At 52.4% G+C, this 21,280-nt stretch overlaps 11 protein-coding genes across 11 annotated transcripts; 6 read left to right on the top strand and 5 right to left on the bottom strand.

Annotated features, from left to right (window-relative positions):
- Positions 1-1,780: 1,780 nt before the first annotated feature.
- On the top strand, positions 1,781-3,075 carry N7468_009485 (DUF2406 domain-containing protein; the record flags this gene model as incomplete). The annotated part of the gene is made up of 5 exons (XM_058478781.1): positions 1,781-1,964; positions 2,028-2,105; positions 2,164-2,289; positions 2,356-2,406; positions 2,462-3,075. 5 exons carry the CDS (start codon positions 1,781-1,783, stop codon positions 3,073-3,075), a joined length of 1,053 nt encoding a protein of 350 aa, XP_058327111.1.
- Positions 3,076-3,701: 626 nt separating this feature from the next.
- Positions 3,702-5,250, top strand: N7468_009484 (uncharacterized protein; the record flags this gene model as incomplete). Its single annotated transcript, XM_058478780.1, has 2 exons — positions 3,702-4,162; positions 4,215-5,250. 2 exons carry the CDS (start codon positions 3,702-3,704, stop codon positions 5,248-5,250), a joined length of 1,497 nt encoding a protein of 498 aa, XP_058327110.1.
- Positions 5,251-5,410: 160 nt separating this feature from the next.
- On the bottom strand, positions 5,411-6,048 carry N7468_009483 (DUF3602 domain-containing protein; the record flags this gene model as incomplete). Its single annotated transcript, XM_058478779.1, has 4 exons — positions 5,411-5,530; positions 5,593-5,715; positions 5,769-5,838; positions 5,984-6,048. The coding sequence occupies 4 exons, from the start codon at positions 6,046-6,048 to the stop codon at positions 5,411-5,413; spliced, it is 378 nt and encodes a 125-aa protein (XP_058327109.1).
- A 713-nt stretch (positions 6,049-6,761) lies between these two features.
- Positions 6,762-8,208, bottom strand: N7468_009482 (putative mitochondrial phosphate carrier protein; the record flags this gene model as incomplete). Its single annotated transcript, XM_058478778.1, has 7 exons — positions 6,762-6,837; positions 6,891-6,910; positions 6,962-7,307; positions 7,366-7,619; positions 7,670-7,834; positions 7,886-8,029; positions 8,146-8,208. The coding sequence occupies 7 exons, from the start codon at positions 8,206-8,208 to the stop codon at positions 6,762-6,764; spliced, it is 1,068 nt and encodes a 355-aa protein (XP_058327108.1).
- A 439-nt stretch (positions 8,209-8,647) lies between these two features.
- Positions 8,648-9,239, top strand: N7468_009481 (putative cystathionine beta-synthase (beta-thionase); the record flags this gene model as incomplete). The annotated part of the gene is made up of 2 exons (XM_058478777.1): positions 8,648-8,749; positions 8,808-9,239. 2 exons carry the CDS (start codon positions 8,648-8,650, stop codon positions 9,237-9,239), a joined length of 534 nt encoding a protein of 177 aa, XP_058327107.1.
- A 354-nt stretch (positions 9,240-9,593) lies between these two features.
- On the bottom strand, positions 9,594-10,032 carry N7468_009480 (vacuolar ATPase assembly integral membrane protein VMA21; the record flags this gene model as incomplete). The annotated part of the gene is made up of 3 exons (XM_058478776.1): positions 9,594-9,724; positions 9,799-9,890; positions 9,941-10,032. The coding sequence occupies 3 exons, from the start codon at positions 10,030-10,032 to the stop codon at positions 9,594-9,596; spliced, it is 315 nt and encodes a 104-aa protein (XP_058327106.1).
- Positions 10,033-10,490: 458 nt separating this feature from the next.
- Positions 10,491-14,018, top strand: N7468_009479 (DEAD/DEAH box helicase; the record flags this gene model as incomplete). Its single annotated transcript, XM_058478775.1, has 1 exon — positions 10,491-14,018. One exon carries the CDS (start codon positions 10,491-10,493, stop codon positions 14,016-14,018), a length of 3,528 nt encoding a protein of 1,175 aa, XP_058327105.1.
- A 611-nt stretch (positions 14,019-14,629) lies between these two features.
- Positions 14,630-16,013, bottom strand: N7468_009478 (tRNA-dihydrouridine(20) synthase (NAD(+)); the record flags this gene model as incomplete). Its single annotated transcript, XM_058478774.1, has 2 exons — positions 14,630-15,381; positions 15,413-16,013. 2 exons carry the CDS (start codon positions 16,011-16,013, stop codon positions 14,630-14,632), a joined length of 1,353 nt encoding a protein of 450 aa, XP_058327104.1.
- A 932-nt stretch (positions 16,014-16,945) lies between these two features.
- ipp1 (inorganic diphosphatase IPP1) lies at positions 16,946-17,995 on the top strand (the record flags this gene model as incomplete). Its single annotated transcript, XM_058478773.1, has 3 exons — positions 16,946-17,122; positions 17,191-17,311; positions 17,349-17,995. 3 exons carry the CDS (start codon positions 16,946-16,948, stop codon positions 17,993-17,995), a joined length of 945 nt encoding a protein of 314 aa, XP_058327103.1.
- A 343-nt stretch (positions 17,996-18,338) lies between these two features.
- On the bottom strand, positions 18,339-18,653 carry N7468_009476 (mitochondrial 54S ribosomal mL53 protein; the record flags this gene model as incomplete). The annotated part of the gene is made up of 1 exon (XM_058478772.1): positions 18,339-18,653. The coding sequence occupies one exon, from the start codon at positions 18,651-18,653 to the stop codon at positions 18,339-18,341; it is 315 nt and encodes a 104-aa protein (XP_058327102.1).
- A 556-nt stretch (positions 18,654-19,209) lies between these two features.
- Positions 19,210-20,404, top strand: N7468_009475 (putative protein transport membrane glycoprotein Sec20; the record flags this gene model as incomplete). Its single annotated transcript, XM_058478771.1, has 3 exons — positions 19,210-19,529; positions 19,583-19,827; positions 19,881-20,404. 3 exons carry the CDS (start codon positions 19,210-19,212, stop codon positions 20,402-20,404), a joined length of 1,089 nt encoding a protein of 362 aa, XP_058327101.1.
- Between the last annotated feature and the right edge of the window lie 876 nt (positions 20,405-21,280).

The raw sequence follows: 21,280 nt of genomic DNA, 5'->3' as shown, positions 1-21,280 counted from the left end.
GTCATTCGAATTCGAAAATCCCATACATACAAGTTCATTTTTTGACCAAGCTTAATAATTTATATTTGAGAGCTGGCCATGACTAGACCCCGATATTAGATGGCACTCCCGCAAGAGTATACCTGTTTGCTTTGATGCAATTGATGTAGTATTTACACGAGGGTGGGCCAATGACGGCTGGGGTAAAATTCAGGTTGTCACGAACGAGCCCACTTCGGCCGTTACTAATAGTCTCCAGATCTCTATCGGTGACTGTTGACAGCATAGAGAACGTAGTAGTCTTATCAAAAGCTCCACAGAGGTAATTCTTTGGCGCATAGGCGGCCAAGTTCATCGAATATTCAAGCCTTCCCAAGTCTCGGCTGTGCCCTTCTATGCCTACTACTTCTGTCCTGCTGTAATCTGAGGCACTGCCATTGAATCCTCATTGAGTGGAGGAGAGAGTTTATATTTGTCGAATCAAGAGCAGATCGTTTGTGGCTGGGTGGATTCTAATCCCCGTAGATCAACGGTGGGGTTCCCGCTCACGAACACTTCCACCTTTCAATTGCATGCCACAGTGGAGGTGTCAGAGCACATGTCCGTATTACCTGGTTGCAGGAGGACTTTGATTGGATGGAGTCAAAGTTAGTATCATCATAAAACAATCTGGTTCTGCAAGATATCAATAGTCATTGGGTGTATCGTGGAAATACTTGAAAATTTACGCAGGATCTTGTCTCCACCAAAGAAGGAGACGGAGATTTCCGACGCCTAGGGGTTCACGCAGTATTTCGTAGAGCCTCGGAGTTTCTATACTCGAGATAACTTATGTTGCAGGATTGGCAAGGTTGCAGAGGGTCTAAAAATAACCTATCGTGATCCCAGCATTTAGCGACGGCCCGGCCAATTGGAACAGCCCGCATGCCCATGCATCACGCGATCCAGTCAAGATCCCCGAAATTCCAAAAAGTGAAACTAGCAAGAAAATCCAGGAAGAATATGAGAATTAACTTTGACGGCCCAAAGACTCGGAGCAAAGACCTGAAGGTCGCACATGGTCCTCGGCAACAGACACCTGTTGTGAGACCCTTCTGGTTCGCTAAAATCAAATGGTAGAACACGGGCAATCACGGCAGCACAATGGGTTTCTTGTACCACGGAACCACAGGGGAAACAGGAAAGGTACGCGTATCATCCAAGTCTGGCTCGCCAAGGCTTGAAAATATTGAAAAGGAAGAGAGAAGGCAGAGGCAGGAGAGGAAGGGGAGCATTGGAGTTCTTCTAGAATTTCATGGATACATAGCCCATGCCCAACTCCACCTACCAAAGATTGCGCGGCAACCACGTATGACTCCCAAATCGGCATCAGCGGGAATCGGTTTTGCTGTGGCTGCGCGGCCCTGGGGATTCTGCTTAACTCAAATAGTGTATGCTGCCTCTGCGGTTTTTTCTTATTTAAACTGCGCCTCAACGAACGTCCCCCCTCTTCGGCCTTTTATCTTCCCTCGTTTGCTCACCGTACATCAATCCCAGCCTTCGCTTTTCGCGTTTTCTTCCATTTCCTCCCCATTTCCCACGCATCCGTGCACACATTGCCCACACTGTCCCTTTAGCGCTTCCTGGACCATCTCTAGTGTCAAATTTCACGCACCCAACTTGACCCTGGTCTTCTAGTGGCCTCTGATCCCATCTTGGCAGTGCCCACCGACTGCTCCACAACGGCCATCATAGCTCGGGGCAGATCCCATCAGGTTTCAGGCGCTATTGACTGCAGACGCTAAGAAAACGGGAGATAAATATGTCCGTCCCCCAGGCAGCGGCTCCGGCCAGGAGTCGCGGGTTTAGCGTGAAATCAGAGGCTTCCCGCAAGTCGAAGGACTCCGGGCACAAGAGCCACCTCTCGGAAAGTTCCCAGGAAAAGGCCCGTCGCAGTCTACAAACCAAGGCCGATCCAACCGTCGCCATGTACGAACTACAGCCCTGTCAGTCTATTTCCACTCCCTAACCGCGGTCGCGCCCCGACCACCCGCTGACTCTTATCACAGCCGAGCAAGCGTTGGAAAAGTCCAATCTGGGCTCCTTGCGATCATTGCGCCATAAGGATCAGTATGGAAATGTTATCGGTCAGTTATCCTGTTGTTCTGCAGATCTTCGTTCCTCCGGGCTCACCCTTGCATACAGAGGATCCCGACAAGTCAAACCCCACACGCCCACGTTTGGAACGCCCCCTTGATACCATCCGATCGTTCGAGGCTGCCATTTATGGTACATACAGCAGTCAGCGCCCCACTTCATATGCTCGCACGGGTATGTCGCACCTGCAATCTTGCTTTCGCAATTCCGCATTGTTTCATAGCTAATGAGTGCCGACAGAAGACGGAGCATCGCAAATGGGCGATTTCAGCCGACGTACAAGCTATTATGGTAGGTCCTTGTTTCCAACCACGAGCTCCATATAGCAGTCACTGACTACCTGTAGGTTCAAACAACTACCACAACCGCGGACACAGCGAACAAAATGGATACTATGGACGACCGTCGCGCCCAGACGCCGACGGGTATCAGAACGGTGGACCAAGCCAAGGACAGGAGAACCACTACCCCTACGGCAATCGGCGCCCGCGCCAGCAGCCACGCATGCCGAGCGAGCAAGGTGTGTACGGGAACAACGTCCCATATGGCCCTCCGACACCAAACAACTTCCAGCAGTCGTATGACAACGTCACTGCGCTATCGGGCTCGGGCTCGGGTTCCAACAACACCGATCCGTACGGTAATTCGACCGATCCCAGTTCCCTCAATAGCTCCATGGACCAGCTGCAGCAGCAGGCTCTGCAGCAGCAACGGATGGAGCAGCGTGCGCAGGCTGAATACGGATTCCAAGGCTTTGGCAGCGGGCCCAACCTCAATAATAACGGGTACCCTGCCTCGCCCGTGGCAATGGACCAAGGCATCGCGCAGAAGCCCGTAATGACTGCTCAACCGTCGCCATCACCTGCGACGAGCCGGTTGCGCAAGAATACCAATGAGACGAACGTTGCCCCGCCCGAGAAGCGAAAGAGCTGGTTGAAGCGTCGTTTCAGCAAAGACTAGGCGGCTTGTCTGCGTTACCTTTCTTTTCCCCTTCGATTCGATATGGGTTTCATCAGTTTCCATGGTCCTCTTGATTTGCAACCTCTCACGAGAATACGGCCATGCCTCTCACGGCGTTCTGTGTTCTCAACATTTATGCACATCCTTCGGAAATGTTGATATGTGGCGAGGCGCTTTCTGCAATTCTCATTTGATTGCTTCATACTTTAATGTCTTTACGATACATGGGTTACGGATATGGGATATGGACTGTTTCGTTTTCTTTCCTTCGGGATTCGCACATGGATGGCTTTCTGCCTGTGGCTGGAATTGGTTTGTGCTGGCCTCAAATGTATCGCATAAATTCATTGGAAAGATCTATCTCTAGCTTGTATCCATGTACAGAACCTTCAATTCAATAATATGCGGGTGGTCTGAATCTAATACAGCCAAATATAAAATTGATGGGATCTCACTGTACGTAGCGGCCACGGTCTTTAGCCCCAGAATGCGATGCAAGGCCCGTGCTACATTTGGATATCAGCCCCGTTGCCCCGCCTGAAGATCCTAAAGTTCCCGTTCCCAATACCCAAAATATATACCGATAACCGAGCAGAGCATGAGCCTGCACGCTCATTCCGCGCACGATGTCGGGCCTCGAAGCAATCGGGATAGTCGCTAGCATCCTGCAGATAGCGGACCTGGGCGCCAAAGTCTCCGTCAAGCTCTGCTCCTTCTACCGCACCGTGAAAGATGCTAATCAGTCAATGCAAAGCCTGTCCAGTGATGTTTCCCTCACATGCAGTATCCTGCAGGAACTAGGCAAGGCCCTCGAGCAGGACGAGCAGACCAAGCTCTGTTCCCCGAGAGCCTTTGACACAGCCCAAGATGTTCTAGCAGAGTGTAAGACTGTCTTCGAGGGCATCGATAGTGCAATGGAGAAACAGAGCCAGGAAAATGCGAGAAATGCATTTCTCAGAAGAGCACGGAAGATTGGGGTGGCTTTTATGGGGCCGAACTTGGATTTACTGAAGAGTAACCTTGAAAGGCTCAAGTCGACCATCTTGCTTATGCTGCATGTCATCATGTATGCGAGGCAGCTTCGCCAGTGTGTCTCCCCATTATACCACGGCTGGAATCGATGCTGACAAGCTGGATAGAAAAGTGGAGACGAGCCCGCGAGACGACCAGCGAGACCTGATCACAACTCTGATGATCGAGAAAAAAGCCAACGATGCCAAATTCAAACTGCTCACCAAATCCATAGAAGCTGTGGACCTCGACAAAGGCTTCCAGGTTTTCGCCGTAGAGGCCCCTTCTACACCAGATCCAGACCAAGAGCTCGAAAAGTACTACAGCCTCGTCTGCAAGCTGTTGAATGAGATCGATATGTACCAAGACAGCCTCGAGAAAGGTCGCCATTTTCGAATGCGCACGGGTATTCTGAACCTGCACTCTGCCGAAGCTACAATCTTGAAACACACCCACGGCAACCAGTCTGTCGGCTCGTACGAAGAAGCATTCGGGCTCTTAAGCTCGGCTAATGCCAAGCTCCCAAAAGGTGACAAGCGAGACACTGAAGATGATAAGAAGGATAATACCAAACCTCCTTCATCCACCCCGTCTCGTCAACCCTACGATAGCACGATCAGACGTCCTGCAGGCAGGGTTGATGAGGGGCACGGTGATGATGTTTACCATACTCGTTGCGAGAGCCGTACAGAATGCGGCGACGAGACACTCATTTACCATCCCGCGGACAGAGCCAATGGGGGGGTCTCATACCATCTTGAGTCTGATTATCGCGTGAAACGTCTAGTTGAGCCAGCCATTTCATCCGAAAGCTACGAGTACTATCCCAGACCGATCATTGTTCGCGAGCCCAGTGTCCCTGTTAGCGGCTTGGTGGAGAGGCAGGTAGCTCGTCCTAGACCTCTAGATTCTCCGCGTGGGCGACAGCGTGCGCGCAGTCCCTTCCGCCAGCGTCTGATGGCGACTGCTGAATTGGGCTCTGCTCCCCTTGCTGGGCCATATGAAGACATGAAGGCCAGCATGACGCAGAATGACCCATCCAAGAACGAAGCAAATGACGCTCCAGTGGAACACGCGGAGGAAGATTGTAACGGAACCCCAGATATTTCTTTGGATTCTCTCCTCCTGCAATGGACGACGCTATCCCGCGGAGAAATTTCATAAACAGTTCAATGGAAATTCGCACAAGTTGGAAATCTAACGAGACTGTAACACTCAAACTACCCAGTAGCCGCAAAACTACCATTAATTTGCTGTGTAAAGACCACTAGCAAATTCGACCACTGACAAGGAATCCTCGGCCCAGAACCTTGAGCCCAGAGTCCTACTTGCGCCCAAGCAACTTGTTCTTCAACCGATCCGCCAGCCCATCATGATGCGGGTTCTTCTTCTCCTTCTCCTTGCGCGCCGTGTCATCGAGGTGGACATTACCCTGGCCACCGCGCTACAACAAGAAACAGTCTTAGCAGCACGCACTCACGGCTTAATAAGAAAGGAACGCCTTACCCCGGTATGGTACGTCTCATCCGTCGAGTTGCGAATCGCCAGCTCGGGGATCATCTCCGTGTCATGCGGCACATTGGTCGAGGCGCGCACATGTGGAGAGCCGATGTTACCAGCGCCACCGCGCTGTCGATCGTTAGTAGCTGGACTGGAGGTGGTTGGGGGGGTTTGTCGCTTACGCCGGCAGAGTATGCGCCGTCACCCTGGTCGCCGTAGGCTCCTTCGCGGACGATTTCGCCGTCAATGTATCTGGGGTATTTAGCGGGTGCGACCCAGGTGAGCGGGGGGTGGGTAGGTGGTGGGGGGGGGGGCTTTACTCTGTGTTGTCGTGACTAATGTTTCCCTGGCCTGGACTGGGCATGAGCTTCTGGCTTGTAGAGCTAGGTACTAGTACGAGGCGGGGGAGGGGAGGAGCTTACCACCGCGGCCGTGGGAGACGATGGGACCTTCTTCGGGCATGAGGTGTGATCTGGTGAGGTGAGGAAGGTGAGTTGTGCGGCGACATGCAGGGGTGGGAGGGGAGGAGAGCTTATTGGTGGGCCAGGCTGGTACCTCAGGAGCAATTGTATAGTACCCACGTGCGGCAGACCAAGGTGGGACTATGGATGCAGGTACGATCAGGTGGGATCGACTTACAAGGGGAAACTGATGGGAGTGACGGGGATGGAGACCAAAGATGCTTCCTCCCGTACGGAGGAGAGTAGATAGATATACGTAGGTTTGCGAAAATTGGCCGGGCTTGGGGTATGTGCTACAGAAGGGCATTCGCGATCACGCGGGACAGAGGCAGGGCTTGGCTAATTCTATACGCTAATTTCGGAGGCGATTGATCCAATGGACAAGCCTCTTTGAGCTCAAAAGGAGCAATTAGCGATTGGTGACGTTTATACTGGGGAGATTACACGAGGCATAGATAAGAGATAACATGTCGCAACAATTGGTGGGCCTTTGACTAATACATTGGTAGCGCTCTTGGCGCCCGCACTACTTTATTTCAATAGCGATGTACTCTTGAGTATTGTAGCAAAAAGTCGACAGGATACTGCATTGCGAGATAAATGGTTCTTGTCTAAGGACACTGGCCCAGGAAGGCGGCTTGAACCTCGGCGGGGCTAACGAGACAAGCTGGGAACAAAGAGACGATAAGAATGACGGGGCGGGAAAGGTTAGATCTACTGGGCCTTCTTCTTGTCTTCCCCAGATCCGCCAGTGGTAGGCAGTCCCATGAAAATTTTGAATGAATCGTAGCTGAGATAGAGTTAGCATATGCAAAGATCAATGAAAAGCGCTTAATTCCATACATCATCCACTGGAGGCCAGTCTGAGAATTATTAGCAACCGGGTCAATCGTTGTTGTCAAATGATCACTCACCAATGTTCCGACCATAACAATTCGGACGGGCAGTCCGTTCCACAGGCCCCGGAATCCGATATCACCATAGATTCTGCTCATCGCAGCTGTAACGGCCTCACCTGCCTGGCGGTTGGCGTTGAGCTTGCTGACCATGACATCGGCAGGGTGTGACACTGCCGCGCACAGAATACCGGCCAGATAGCCACCAGTGAAAGCAACAGCAGTCTGGGCACCCTTGTTGTAGTCCGACTTGTGACCGGGAAGGGTGGTGTAGATCGTCTCCACAATGGTCTCGAACGAGGCAAACTTCATCATGGTGTAGGGGATCTGGCGGCCCCACAGAGGGTATAGACCCTTGAAAAGCCTATCAATGTATCAGTGACGGATACCTTGAACAATGTCAATGGATGGCGCAGCCGTACCCGGCATTTCCTTCTTTAGCAATCACCGAAGAGATACCGCTGAAGGTACCCTTGAACTCAGGCGGGATAGTGGTCTGGGTGCGGACCTTGATCGCTTCGAAGGGACAAAGTGCTACATCGGCGATCACCTCAGCGGAGGCACTGGCAACGAGGTACAGGGAGGTTTTGTATTTGGCAGCGCGCTCTTGTCCGACGAGATCACTGTAAAACTTCTTGAAGAACTCATATCCACCGTACTTGAAAGCACCTTGGGCCTATAATTTCCGTTAGCACTTTTGTTTGAGGCAACCATCTACTCACGTACACTGTAGCCGAAGAAAGTAGGACTCCAGCCAGTAAACACGCCGCGCCAGCCCTCGACACCCCGGATTGCCTTGAAAGCCTGCATGTTACCGGTGTAGAGCTTTGGATCAACCTGACGGCGGCATTTGATGAGATCCAAAGGCGTAACAGCCGTGTGGGTCAGACCCTAGGCATACCGTTAGCGCATATGATGGATGCCGGAGGTATAATTGCTGACACAGGCAAGAAGTCCACCGACTGTACAGGTGGCGTAGTATTGGGCCGACCACGGCTCGATCTTACCGGTCTTGCCTTGCGCCTTCTGGCTGGCCGTGTCGACCGTCTTCTTCACCTCGTCGATCGCGCTCCATGCTGGAAAAAGCTGGCGTTGGGTCGCATTGACAGACTCCCCCCGGGGAGGACGTCTGCGTAGAGCGGATGGTGTGCTGTGACGCAAAATTGTCGATTATCGTGCTAATAGTGGCCATGGCTGTCTACATCGTCTGGATTAGCTTGTGGTGCAACCGGGTGGAGCTCGGGAGATCGAGCAGCGATCTCCATTTGCCGTTCACCTTCCAGAACACACTTACTGATCAACTCGATTGAAATCGACCAAGGAAAAAGCGTGCGATAGACTCAAAGATCTTCTGTAGGCCTCTGAAGCTGGTATGCAGAGCCAAAAGCTGAGAGGAGAGATTGAGGGGCCGCGCTTTGACGTGCCTAGTGACGTAGATGTCAAGTGACTCTTTACGAAAGATACAAACGACAATTTTCTTTTTCCACAATCGCGCAGGCCAATCTTCGATATATAGGGACTCGGTTAAATCGGCCTTGACAGAGGCTCAGGATTTCCGGGCTCACAATAGCTTCAATCCCGAACAAATCATTGCGACTCTACTCGACAATTGATTGGCCCTGAAGTTCTTGACGTACTCATCCACCCGTCAGCCCCGCCCAGCGCATCCTTCGCCCCTCCGAATATCACCGACAACGAATTGCAATGGCGTCCTATCTGACTGGAAGTGAGGCCTTCAGTCGTGAAGCACAGCCCTCAGCTTCCTCCGCAGCTCCACAAGGAGCTTGGGCCGACAAGTATCGCGGAGTTTGTCAATCCACGGAACCTGATGCGAGACAAAAAAAAACTAATCGTAACGTCACAGGCCACCGTTGAAGACCTCGATCCCCCACCAGCACTCTCCGTCTCGCCAGATGACCCTGTTTCTTCGGCCTTGATGGCCGCCTACGAGCGCGACTACACCCACCTCACTGTCATCTCTGCTACCAAGCGTTCCCTCCTGGGCTATCTGAGCATTCCACGATTGAAGGAGCTGATCCAGACCGGCGCCGTGAAGGAGTCTGATCCTGTGTCGGCTGCCATGCTGCGATTTAACCGCAAGCGCGGGATCTACCAAGTCATTACAATGGAGACACCTTTGGAGGAGCTGGAGAAGTTCTTTGAAAGCGTGACTGGTGCCAACGGAGACTCTCGTGAAAAGCACCAGTTCGCTGTTGTTACCGACGCTGCTCGCAAATTTGTGCTTGGTGTTGCTACAAAGGCTGATTTGGAGGAATTCGTGAAGCGCCGGCCATGAGCAATAGAGCAATGGCGAGGTGCAGTCACCATCCCGTAGCTGGGCCACGGCCGCTGCATATACGGCACTCGGGCGTGGAACATTGCCCAGGTGACCGCGCAGTTGAACATTGTTGCTAGTGTTCCTGGACTGGGTCCTATGGGAGACTGGACGAGTTTCTCAACGCTGTAGCGGGTTCCTAGAGGTGGGACATGCGAATTCTCCTGTCGGCCTGGAATCCTGGAAACTAGATCTAATTTTATAGCGCCCTTCAACGAGCTGGTAGCTTGCAATGAAAGCTACTGATACCGGCAACATAGCCATGACACCGCAGGATCATGAAAACAAAAGCAGAATTTAAGTGTTTTCGTTATGTCACTGGGATTTCTTGGACTCTGACTTTTCTCCTTGCTCGCCCTGGTCTTCTACCCATGCCACATAGATGTAGGCGAATAAGACCACGTTGGCAGTGATAGCAGCTAGAATGCCAGCATAGGTGGAGTTTCCTGCCTAGAAGTGAGCATGGCTGTTTTCGATAGAGACGGAGTTACTTGCTTTCTCTTTGGAGGTTCTTTCTTACCCGAGAAGATGGCATTCACTGTGAGAAAGTACATTCCTATAGGGCCAAATACCATGGCGGCTGTGAAGAAGAGGAGCTTGTAGATGACATCACTGGAGTTGTTAAAATTAAGAATTGCGACTAAGAACAGCAGAGAATGTACCTTGGGACTGCCAGTGATACGTCCGAGTCTCCAGCCGGAGCAGGCTTGACTGCTACGTTGGAGCTCTGACCATGGGGACGGCGAGCGGACATGTTGGTACTTGACGAGAACTAGCACAGTTGGATAACGTGATGACTTCCCTCAGGGAGCGAAAGGCCTTGACCCAGAGGCGTTTCAGAGGCGTGCGAAAGATACCAGTAGAGGTCCTGCGCATGTGGAGATTGTCCCCGGTCTGACGCGCCGCGGTCGGAGGGCGGAGAACGCCAGTCCAGAATCAATCGACCAATGGGACAATATCAACAAGCTTCGTCAGGCTATACTCAATTTGGCTATATTGACTTGACTTGAATGGCATCTTAGAATTGCTTCATTTTTTGGGAATTGAGTGATTTCACTAGTGGAGAGATAATTCAATAGTGAATGAACTGTCAATTGAACTACGTAGACACGTGAGTCGCGTCGGCCGCGTCCCTGCGGCAGAAAAAAAAGATCCCAAGATTCCCTGGTGAGAGTGAATCGCGCCTCAAGTAAAAGCAAGATATCATGCGCAATGGGAGACTCTGTCCCCGATACCCCAGTTAGGGAAAGAACGATGGGCACCGCTTCCTCTGAAGACGAAGACATTCACGACACCGTCGCCACTCTTCCTGTTGCTTCACTCACTCCATCGCAACGCTTCACTCAGCCAACTCAGATCATCGACTCCCCTCATTCACGACCGAAGCACTCGATTGTCCAAGTCGCTGCTTCATCGCCTACTGCTCCCTCACTTACAAATACCCCACCTCGCCGTGGTCTTCTTTCTTCCCTCCTCGCACCTGCTGGCACACAGTTTCGTTCCCCTTCCAACTCTGCGCGTCCTGCAAAGCGTTCTCCAATCCTCAATTTTGACGACGGTCCCACCTATCTTGGTGGCTCGTCTGACGAAGAAGAAAGCTACGCCATCTCAAGTACCGACATCAAACCCGCGATGTTCGAGAAGACGCGTTCCCCCGACAAGGTGGCGGAATCGCCCGTCCGTTCTGAGGCCCCCGGCAGCGCGTTTGATCGTTTCAAGGAAATCACTGCAGCTGCCAAGTATGATCCAACTTCCAGCGTCAAGCGCTCTGCGGAGCAACTTGGCGACATCGACCCGCGCGGCGCGGCCATGAAGAAGGCTCGCCTCTCCACCGACTCTCAACCCAAGTCTCCTGTCTCCTCCAGTCTCCAGTCTACCGGTGCTACTGAAGCTTCCCGCGCCAAACGCTCTGCAGAGCAGCTTGGCGGCCTTGATCCCCACACCGGTACGGCCATCAAGAAGGCCCGCCTCTCTACCGACTCTCAACCCCAGTCTCCCGCCACAACCAACCCCCATATCCAGTCTACCAATGATATCGATGATTACCGTGTCAAAGTCAAAGTCGAACGCATGCTTAAGATCGTTGCCAACAAGACTGTTCAAGAATGTGTCAATGCTCTAGTTCGCGCAAATGGCAACTACGATGTGGCCCTGGACATTGTTACCAAGGACCCCGCCCAGTCGAACAACAAGACAGCAATTATTATTGAATCCTCTGACGATGAATTGAGCTCCGCAGTAGCTAGCTCAGCAGCGCCCCTACCTGCTGCGAAGCAACAGATTCGTGCCCGCAACACTATTCACAACAAGTATCGTGATAGTGCTAACCTGCCTCCCACGTCCACCAACCCCACCTCGCGTGACCAAGGAACTGATGGAAAGCCCCGTGGTCGTCTTATGCGCGGCCCTCGTGACCATGTTCTATCGCGCGATGCCTCACCTCAGAACATCATCGTGGTCGACGACGATGCCACCCCACCCAAACCAAAGCCTGGCCGCCTCCAGAAAGGCCGACGCCAGCCAATCCGCTCCCCCTCTCCGCTTTTGACCGATTCTGAGGATGAAGAAGTACAACTCGATGATTCGAAGTCTGTGAACCTGCACAATCAAGTGTTCAAGTTCCTCAACACCTGCGATACCCGGGATCTGGCCGACATTGCCGCAATTCCTGAGGATCACGCCAAGGTGATCACTGATAACCGTCCCTATCGCACCCTCGACGATATCCGACTTGTCCAAGCTCCTGTTGATGAAAGTGCCAAACCCAAGGGCAAGGGCAAAGCGCGCCGAGCCCCCAAGCCCATCGGTGACAAGATTGTTGACAAATGTCTCGAGATGTGGGAGGGCTACATGGCAGTTGACTCCCTTGTGGCTGAATGTGCGAAGCTCGGAAAGCCTATCGCCGATGAAATGAAGAAATGGGGTGTGGATATTTTCGGCAAGCCCGGCGGCGACCTGGAGCTCACCTCTATGACCGCGGGCACTACGCATGATTCAGGCATTGCCACGCCCTCCTCCAGTCACCCATCTCCCGGGGGTGGAAATAAAGAAGGAGATGACGATGACGAAGATGATGGCCCAGTCTCTGCTTCCCGAAAGCCCAAGTCACAGGGCTCCCAATTCATCTCCCAGCCCGACATAATGGCCAAAGATCTTGTCATGAAGGATTATCAGATTGTTGGTCTCAATTGGCTTGCGCTCCTGTTTGAGAAGGAAATGAGCTGTATCTTGGCCGACGACATGGGCCTCGGAAAGACCTGTCAGGTCATCAGCTTTCTCGCTCACCTGTTTACAAAGGGAATCAAGGGACCGCACCTTGTTGTGGTCCCTGCTTCAACCATTGAAAACTGGATTCGCGAGTTCACCAAATTCTGCCCAGATCTCCATGTCATCCCTTATTACGCTGGTCAGAATGAACGGGCCGAGATCCGCCATCAAATCGAAGAGAACCGTGATGATATCAACGTTGTGATCACGACCTACACCATTGCGAAGAACCCAATCGATACGAAGTTCCTTCGCAATCAGGAATTCACGGTGTGTGTCTACGACGAGGGGCACATGCTGAAGAATTCCAGGTCACAACTATACGAAAAGCTCATCCGGATCCCAGCCAAGTTCCGTCTCCTCCTCACCGGAACTCCCCTGCAGAACAACCTGCAGGAGCTGGCTTCTCTTCTGGGGTTCATCCTGCCCGAAGTCTTCAAGTCGCATAAAGACGACTTGAAGGCTATCTTCGCCAACAAGGCGAAGACGACGGATGAATCCCACGCGGCGCTTCTTTCGGCGCAGCGCATTGGGCGGGCCAAATCAATGCTCAAGCCCTTTGTGCTGCGTCGGAAGAAGCACCAAGTGATCGACCTTCCCGACAAGGTCTGTCGTGTCCAATACTGTGACATGAAGACCTCCCAGTCGGACATATATAGGGAGGAGCAAGAGAACGTTCGTCGACTGTTGGAAGACCGCGCTGCCGGCAAGAAGACCGGGTCTAAGTCGGCGAACATTCTGATGAAGCTGCGGCAGGCCGCGATTCATCCCCTCCTGTCTCGTCGTATATACACTGAAGCTGTGCTGAAGCAGATGTCTCGGGCTTGCCTCAACGAGCCAGTCTGGCGCCTCTCTGACCCAGACGTCATCCTCGAGGAATTGCGCGAGTACAGCGACTATGACCTGCACGGCATGTGCAAGAAATGGTCGTCGCTCGGCAAGTTCCGCCTCCGCAATGAGGAGTGGATGGATTCGGGCAAAGTCGAGCATCTACGGAAGCTGCTCACCAGCTTCATCGCCAATGGCGACCGCACACTGGTGTTTTCTCAGTTCACGCTCGTCATGGACATTCTTGAGGAGGTACTGGAGACCCTCAAGATCCGTTTCGTGCGCCTGGACGGGAACACCAGTGTGCAGGATCGTCAGGCGATCCTGGACGCGTTCCACGAGGACGCCGGCATCCCCGTCTTCCTGCTTTCGACAAAAGCCGGCGGAACGGGTATCAATCTGGCCTGCGCGAATAAGGTCGTGATTTTCGACTCGTCCTTCAATCCACAGGAGGACGTCCAAGCCGAAAATCGTGCCCATCGCGTAGGCCAGACCCGTGACGTTGAGGTCATCCGATTCGTCACTCGCGACACCATCGAGGAGCAGATCCATGCTCTCGGACAAACAAAGCTGGCGCTCGACCAGGCTGTCGCGGGTGATGAGGAGGGTGGCTCCAAGGGAGGAGGCGGGGATGCGGGCCGTTGAGGGCATGATGCTCTCCGGCCTGGGAGGGGAGAGTGCTGCTGAAGGCGCACTCTGATGAGGGGATGGGGAGATGGCTGGCGGAGGTGAGGGAAGAGGAGGGGGTTTGTATTATTGGTGTTTGGGGTTTTCTTTGCTTGTTTTCTTTGTTGGTGTCCTGGTCTGCGCAGGCGCAAAATAATATTATAGAGTAGAGCAAAATGAAGCCCATGGGCTTCATTTTGGAAAGGTATAGAGTTGGTCTTGATTATCATTCGGATTAGCCTCAGTAAACTGTGAGATTCATCTCACTTGGACCTTCAAAGGAACGTCTATTTTTCTTTTATCGAGATCTATGGAATACGATAAAGGGAGGTAAACCCCAAACTGTTACTAGTAGTCCCGCCAAAAATGCCGTTTTTAATATAGCATAGCGGAAGGGTATGGGCTTTTAGAGAATATAATAGCAGTGATGGAGATTGCCAATGCATCTGTACATTATAAACCATACTTTGTTAAATCTAATAGGGACCACCTCGGGGCCGAACGCCAATCCACAGGCCATGCTATGCAGAATAGGGTAAGTAAATAGTTCACCCCTCGGAAGAAAATGAAAGCAGCCAAGACCAGCTAGCCTACGCCGTCACCTGAGACTGTTGAACAACCTCAGAAGGAACAGGAAGATCAGCCGGGCCCTCCGGTTCAGGACCCTTCGGCTTCCCAGTCTTCACAGGTGCAGGCTTCGACGTAGTCCGAATTGGACCACCTGTATGCGCCGGCACAGGCGTAGACTTAACCCTCGTCTCCCCGCCCGCAGCCCGAGCCGTCTCATTATTCTGCATAGCATTTTGGACAGCCTTGGCCTTCTCCTCACTATGCTTCTTCTCCTCCGGTTGCTCCAGCCACTTCTCCGACCACCGCTCTGCCAACCCCAGCCGCTCATCTAGCGGAATGGCAGCGGGGATAAGCTCCTCGAAGCCCAGACACCGACATGTATCGGCGTAGGTGCGGCTGTTCTCCGGCTTCCGGAACTCCTTGTGCTTCCCGGGCACAAGCATGTTAAGCAGGTACTTGGTGTTATTGAACTTGTTCTCGCTCTCGATGCAGAAGCGCATGTACTCACGTGCGACCTCATCCCAGTCCGCGAGTCCGCCGGCCGCCTCGGAGCGGAAGCATGAGGAATTCGCCTCGGCAGCGGTGGCGATCATGGCGCCGTCCACGCCGTATTCCTGCATCAGCGCAAGCCCTTCGTCCCGGCTTGTTACGTCGCCATTCATTACGCACGCGACGCCGGCTTTGTGGCAGATGTCGGCGATCATGCGGAGTTGGTCGCGGATTGCACGCTCGCGCGGCCGCATGGGGGTTGTGCGGCAGTGGACGGTTAAGCCTGTGATACCGGTGCGGACGAGCCGGCTGACTGAGAGCTTCGGTTTCTTCGGCGGTGGAGAGGATGCGGATTTTGACGGAGATGCCAATGTTGAAGGGGGTGCCGACTTCGCGGACGAGGGCTTCAAGGATGGCGACGAGCTTGTCGGGGGTTTTGAGGAGAGCGGCACCCATGCCACAGTGTGTGCTGAAGGGCTTGGGGCAGCCGGAGTTCAGATCGATGCCGGAGACGTCGCCGGCGACGACGCGGGCGGCTTGAACGGCGAGTTCAGGCTCGGCAGAACCGAGCTGGAAGACGAGACGGTCTTTCTCGCGGGCTGGGTCGATGCGGTAGATGACAGATGCCTTTGTTGCTTTTTCGGTGCGGCCGCCGTTGGAGGGGTAGCGGGTAAATTCGACAGTGCCGTTGCGCGGATTCACTTGTCGTACAGCACCGATTAGAGCGCGGTCGATTGTCTCAGGGCCCCAGACAAGGTCGGCGCCGTAGTGTAGAGCTAAGAGACGCGATGGGAGTTCGCCTGATCGAACCATGGGTGCGAGGACAATCTTGCCGCGATAGTCGACTCCGTTGGCGGGGATGGGCACGCGCGGCACCTGTGCCGGCGTTGACACGGTAGCGGTGAGACTCGTCATTGCTGTTCGGAAAATTCTCTTGAACATAGCATCGCTTCGAGAGGGGAAAACTTGGGGGATTTTCAAACTGGGGTCGAGATAATCGGGGAGCTCCGCTCATCACGTGGTGATAGTTCGAAAAATTTCTTCATGCCTTGATGCCTGACTGGCGGGGCATCACAATTTAACTATACTTTGAGAACCACCAGAGGTTGTATATATCCTGGCACAGTTATGGACTCATTCTTATCATATTAAGTAAAATAACATAGTCTACCTATTGAGGTAATTCAAGGACTGTTCGGCAGATACAGGCCATCTCGACCACCAGTTGTACTCCCTGTCTTAAACGAAATATAACGAACTCCAGTCCCAGAGCCCGATACCGGCTGTCGGGCGGAAATGTACATGTGCAGAACAAGCGGAGTACATATGCACACGAGACCGCTTTATTATACAGTATGCATTCCAAATTAGCAATACCAAATAGTTAGTTCCAAAGATTACAAATGATCATTTTAAATGCGTCTGAATCAGTGACGTTTATAAAAACCGTCAAACCATTCTGGGGGCACCAAGTGGTCCGGGCCGACGAGAAGACCCGAAAATTGGGACCGCGAGATTTCCCCCTGTTGACTCTGTTGATCAACAACAATTGAGTCGTTGCAGGGCCACGCCGACACAGGCTCCCGCCCAATTGACCTGTGGGCTATTTGGAAGACCCTCGCCCAAAGTTATAGACACAAACCTGGAAGGATTGGGGACCAAGACCTTGGTCCAAGTTGACAACGCAGCCAGCGTAATGGCTCTGGCCCGTCCGTTAGCCCGACTCCGGGCGGTGGAGCGTGTTTTGCGCACATCAGTACCCCCCCACCAGCCCCTCTCCTCCGTACTGCCTGCCAAGTTCCTTCTTTTCCTCCCCTACTCAGATCAGACATTTCACATCACCCACCATGTCTTACACCGTCCGCAAGATTGGCCAGCCCTACACGCTGGAGCACCGTGTCTACATCGAGAAGGATGGCGTTCCCGTTTCTCCCTTCCACGACATTCCCCTCTATGCCAATGCCGAGAAGACCATCTTGAACATGGTCGTTGAGATTCCTCGCTGGACCAACGCCAAGCAGGAGGTACGCTGGAAACCACCTACACCGCATGTTCATCGTTGAAATCAATGCTTATCGTGATCAATTGCTAGATCTCCAAGGACGAGTTCCTCAACCCCATTAAGCAGGACACCAAGAAGGGCAAGCTGCGCTTCGTCCGCAACTGCTTCCCCCCACAAGGGCTACCTTTGGAACTACGGTGCCTTCCCTCGCGTAAGTCTACCTTGATGTGATTCTATCTGAAACAAAGCATCACCCACACATGGCACCATTCCTTTCGAAAGCGGGGTCGATTTGGAGCATCGGTTAATCAACATTCAACAGACCTGGGAGGACCCCAACTCCGTTCACCCGGAGACCAAGGCTAAGGGCGACAACGACCCTCTGGATGTTTGCGAGATTGGTGAGCTGGTCGGCTACCCCGGTCAGGTCAAGCAGGTTAAGGTTCTCGGTGTCATGGCCCTGATCGACGAGGAGGAGACCGACTGGAAGATCATCGTCATCGACGTCAACGATGCTCTTGCCCCCAAGCTCAACGACATTGAGGATGTCGAGCGTCACCTGCCCGGTCTGATGCGTGCCACTAACGAGTGGTTCCGTATCTACAAGATCCCTGACGGCAAGCCCGAGAACCAGTTCGCTTTCTCTGGCGAGTGCAAGAACAAGAAGTACGCCGAGGACGTCATCCACGAGTGTGCTGATGCTTGGGAGAAGCTCATCACCGGCAAGACCGCTGCTGGTGATATCAGCCTCGCCAACGTCGAGACCACCGAGGGTAGCGCTCACCGCGCCGACCAAGGCAAGCTTGCTGCTATCCCTGCTGGCCAGGACCTTCCTCCTGCTCCTATCGATGGCAGCATCGACAAGTGGTTCTTCATCTCTGGCGCTGCCGTCTAAGCACGCAATTCGTGCCTAAAAGTAAAAGTATCCAAATGAAGTGATGTATCCGTCGTCAATCGCGGCGGGTAAGTTGGAATGCCTTACTGCGTTCTCTCATGAGATTCATTTTGTTCCCGCACTCTGTAGTATGACTAGTTTGAATCTAGATTCAATCTAGCTGTCTGACCAAAAAAGGCCATCGTGCAAAAGATACATAAGTAGAAGTTGCAATTATGCTATGTATGCATGACCTTGTAAAGCCGACTGTGGGAGACATCACTTCTCCGCAGCGCCATGAAAGTTCCAACCGATAAACATCAATATAATACATGGAAACAAAAGCCCAACGCGGACCATCTGTTCAAGACTTCAGACTAGCCTCACGTTCCAACGCCCGTCCAATACGTGACACTTCCTCGACAACATCGCCAATTTTCAATCCGCGTTTGCCGACTTCCAAGGTCAGCTCCTTTCCACCCTTGAACCCGATAGTCATGACGGGTGGCTGTGTCGATGTTCGCGGCAGCTGTGTGACCTTGATATCGATTGGGGCAGTGGTTCCGGTAGTGCTAGGAGTGCGCAGGAGCGAGAGGAAGACTCGGCACGGCCGGGCAGCGTGGGAGAAGGGATTGAAGGTTGCGCGGAACGTGGTGATAGTGCTGATAGGAATTGTCATGGCGGAGGTTGAGGGCGACTTCAGCTCTTTTGGTCGAAAGTATCGATTTGATAATTCTGGTCCAAAATCAGACACTCTTCTCAAGGGACTGACGAAACAAATCGTTTGGGGACGAGTCAAGGCTCTACCTGTTCCGGTGGTTCTTGTCGCGGGAAGTTTTTTTTTTTCTTCAGGTTTTTGGGTCGCTCTCCGCGAAGTCCGTGGGACTGTTGTACTGAAGAGGCCGAAACAGATTCAGACGACGCTAGCGAACAATGGAAGCTTCTTCGCTGGGCTGATATTCAATTAGCGGTAATTGGGAGGGTATGCGATAAGTCGTGGAAGTCAGGACAAGCCCGACGTGTTTGCACTATTTGCATGTGCGGCGGACCGTTTACATCAAGTAGATGGCCAGCAATGCAACTCCACGCGAGAGCTTCAGTCACCACTTCGCTCTCTGATTGGATCACTGGAGCCCAAAAAGAGTAATCTTGTCTCAAGAGCACTCGCCTTTGTATTCCTTATTACACTTGGAGCGAGGAGTGCCTTACCACAACCACCCCCGCTGTGGTCCAACATGTCCACTCCAACCGTCCTCCAAGCTCGCTTGAAAGAGCTGTCAACCAACCTGGGCAAGATCCAGCCATTGATAAACCAACTCCGGAACTTTTCTCCCAGCATAGACAAAGGAGATGAAGTTCGTCTAGAGCTTGGATCGGAGATTCATGCGGGCCTGAAAGATGCCGAGGAGGAGCTGGAACTTCTGCGAATCGATGTTGACGCGCTGGGGCCGATTGTTGACAACAGGCGAAAGGTCTCGATTTCTGCGGGGGAGAAAGACAATGAGAAAGAACGGGTCATCTCCCTGGCTGAGCGTTTAGAGCAAGATCTCAAGAAGTGGGTTTCTCGATTGTTTGACCATCGCATGTCATGCTAATGAATGGTACCAGGACTCGAAGCGAATTTCGAAACGCACAATTACAAGCTAAAAGACAGACAGAGCTTGCCAGGCGCAAAGAACGCGAGCTACTGTTATCTCGATCACAGCCTTCGGAACGCCAACGACCGTCGGAGAAACTCACACAAGATGACCTTGTGCTGAATGCCTCTAGTGATGTCACTGCGGCTTTACGACGGACACATCAATTACTGCAGGCCGAGGTTTCGAGAAGTAAATTCGCCCAGGAAACACTTGGTAAGCAAGGCTACCCATTGCATAACACACCTCGGCATACTGACAAGACCAAGAACAATCGACTGCCGCAATTTCCTCCCTCTCCGAATCCTATAGCAGCCTTGACACCCTCCTCGCATCATCCCGCAGCCTCGCCAGCTCGCTCCTTCGCTCTCAAAAATCCGATACATGGTATTTGGAGACAGCCTTCTATATTCTCCTCGGAACTATCGCATGGCTAGTGTTCCGCCGAATTCTGTACGGCCCACTTTGGTGGCTAGTATGGATTCCTTTCCAGCTTATTTTCCGTGTGTTTTTTGCTGTGTTGAGTGCAGTTGGCCTGTCCGGTGCATCGAAGGAAATCCAGCCATCATCCAGGCCGATTGCAGTGGACATCTCTGCAACAATCCAGCAGGCTGCGACAGCAGTGACGGCAATAACGAGTGGTAATATGCCTATAGACACGGACCAGCCATCAAAGCAGGATGAAGCAGATCGGCTCATCGATAAGATTGGGCGAATGGTATATGATAACGAGAAGCAAGGGCATTATGATATCGATGATCTCCCCCCCAGAAGAACAGCAGCGGCAAGATGAATTGCCACGGAATCCCAAGAAGAGGATGTATGAAGAGGAGTCGGTGCGGGATGAACTATAGATACATACGATCTAATGATGCCTATGTCACTTATGAGAAAAAGCATTGTTTTTTCGCCAATCCAAATGATGTGAAGCAATCTATAATTTAGACAAGACCACAGGCTGCCGTACACCGGCGTCTAGGCCTACAATCCAGACATCCCGGTTGACCTTGACTGTTTCAAGCTCACGAAAATCCCATTCTCTACTTCTACATGTGACGGGGTTCTCCTCAGCGTAAATAAGCCTATTCGACTAGTTAGTAGCTTTGCATCAATGCTTTGAACGCAGGCTTCACGGACGAGAAAGAAACTGGTTAGAAGATTTCGATTTTACAGCCAAACACTATAATCTTGGGAGAGGCACCAAGTCCAATGAAAGGGCCTACGCGGCTAGCATATGACCACATTAATACACGGCATCTGAGCTACCACAATAATGAAATGCAAGTGGTAATATGTACACTCCAATCTAAGCAGAAATAATTGATTCCGGATACAGAGCAACATGTGCAATATCAGCTCGCTTTTGTTGAGTCAGAAGGTCAGAGTCACTACACTAGACAACCCTACAGGTGCCTCAACTTCCAACTTGAATATTCTAAGTACCTTCTTCTCCGAGCAACTGTAGGTAAAATGACGAACAAAATACTCCGCTGGTACCGATTCGAACACCCGTCGTTCGACTTCATCACCGATTTACACCTTCATGAAGCTTCAATAAGGAAGAAAAAAACGGGTAGCTTCTCTTTGATTGAGCGTGTCATCCTTAGTGCAGGGGCCATGCTAATCTTCTCTGTATTTTTTCATTTGACCATATGCCCCGAAGGGCGAA

Source organism: Penicillium chermesinum (assembly GCF_028974085.1).
Source record: "Penicillium chermesinum strain IBT 19713 chromosome Unknown utg000007l:1.0-2695246.0:1.0-2697696.0, whole genome shotgun sequence".
Lineage (NCBI taxonomy): Eukaryota > Fungi > Ascomycota > Eurotiomycetes > Eurotiales > Aspergillaceae > Penicillium > Penicillium chermesinum.
This window is presented reverse-complemented; position numbering and strand designations above follow the sequence as displayed.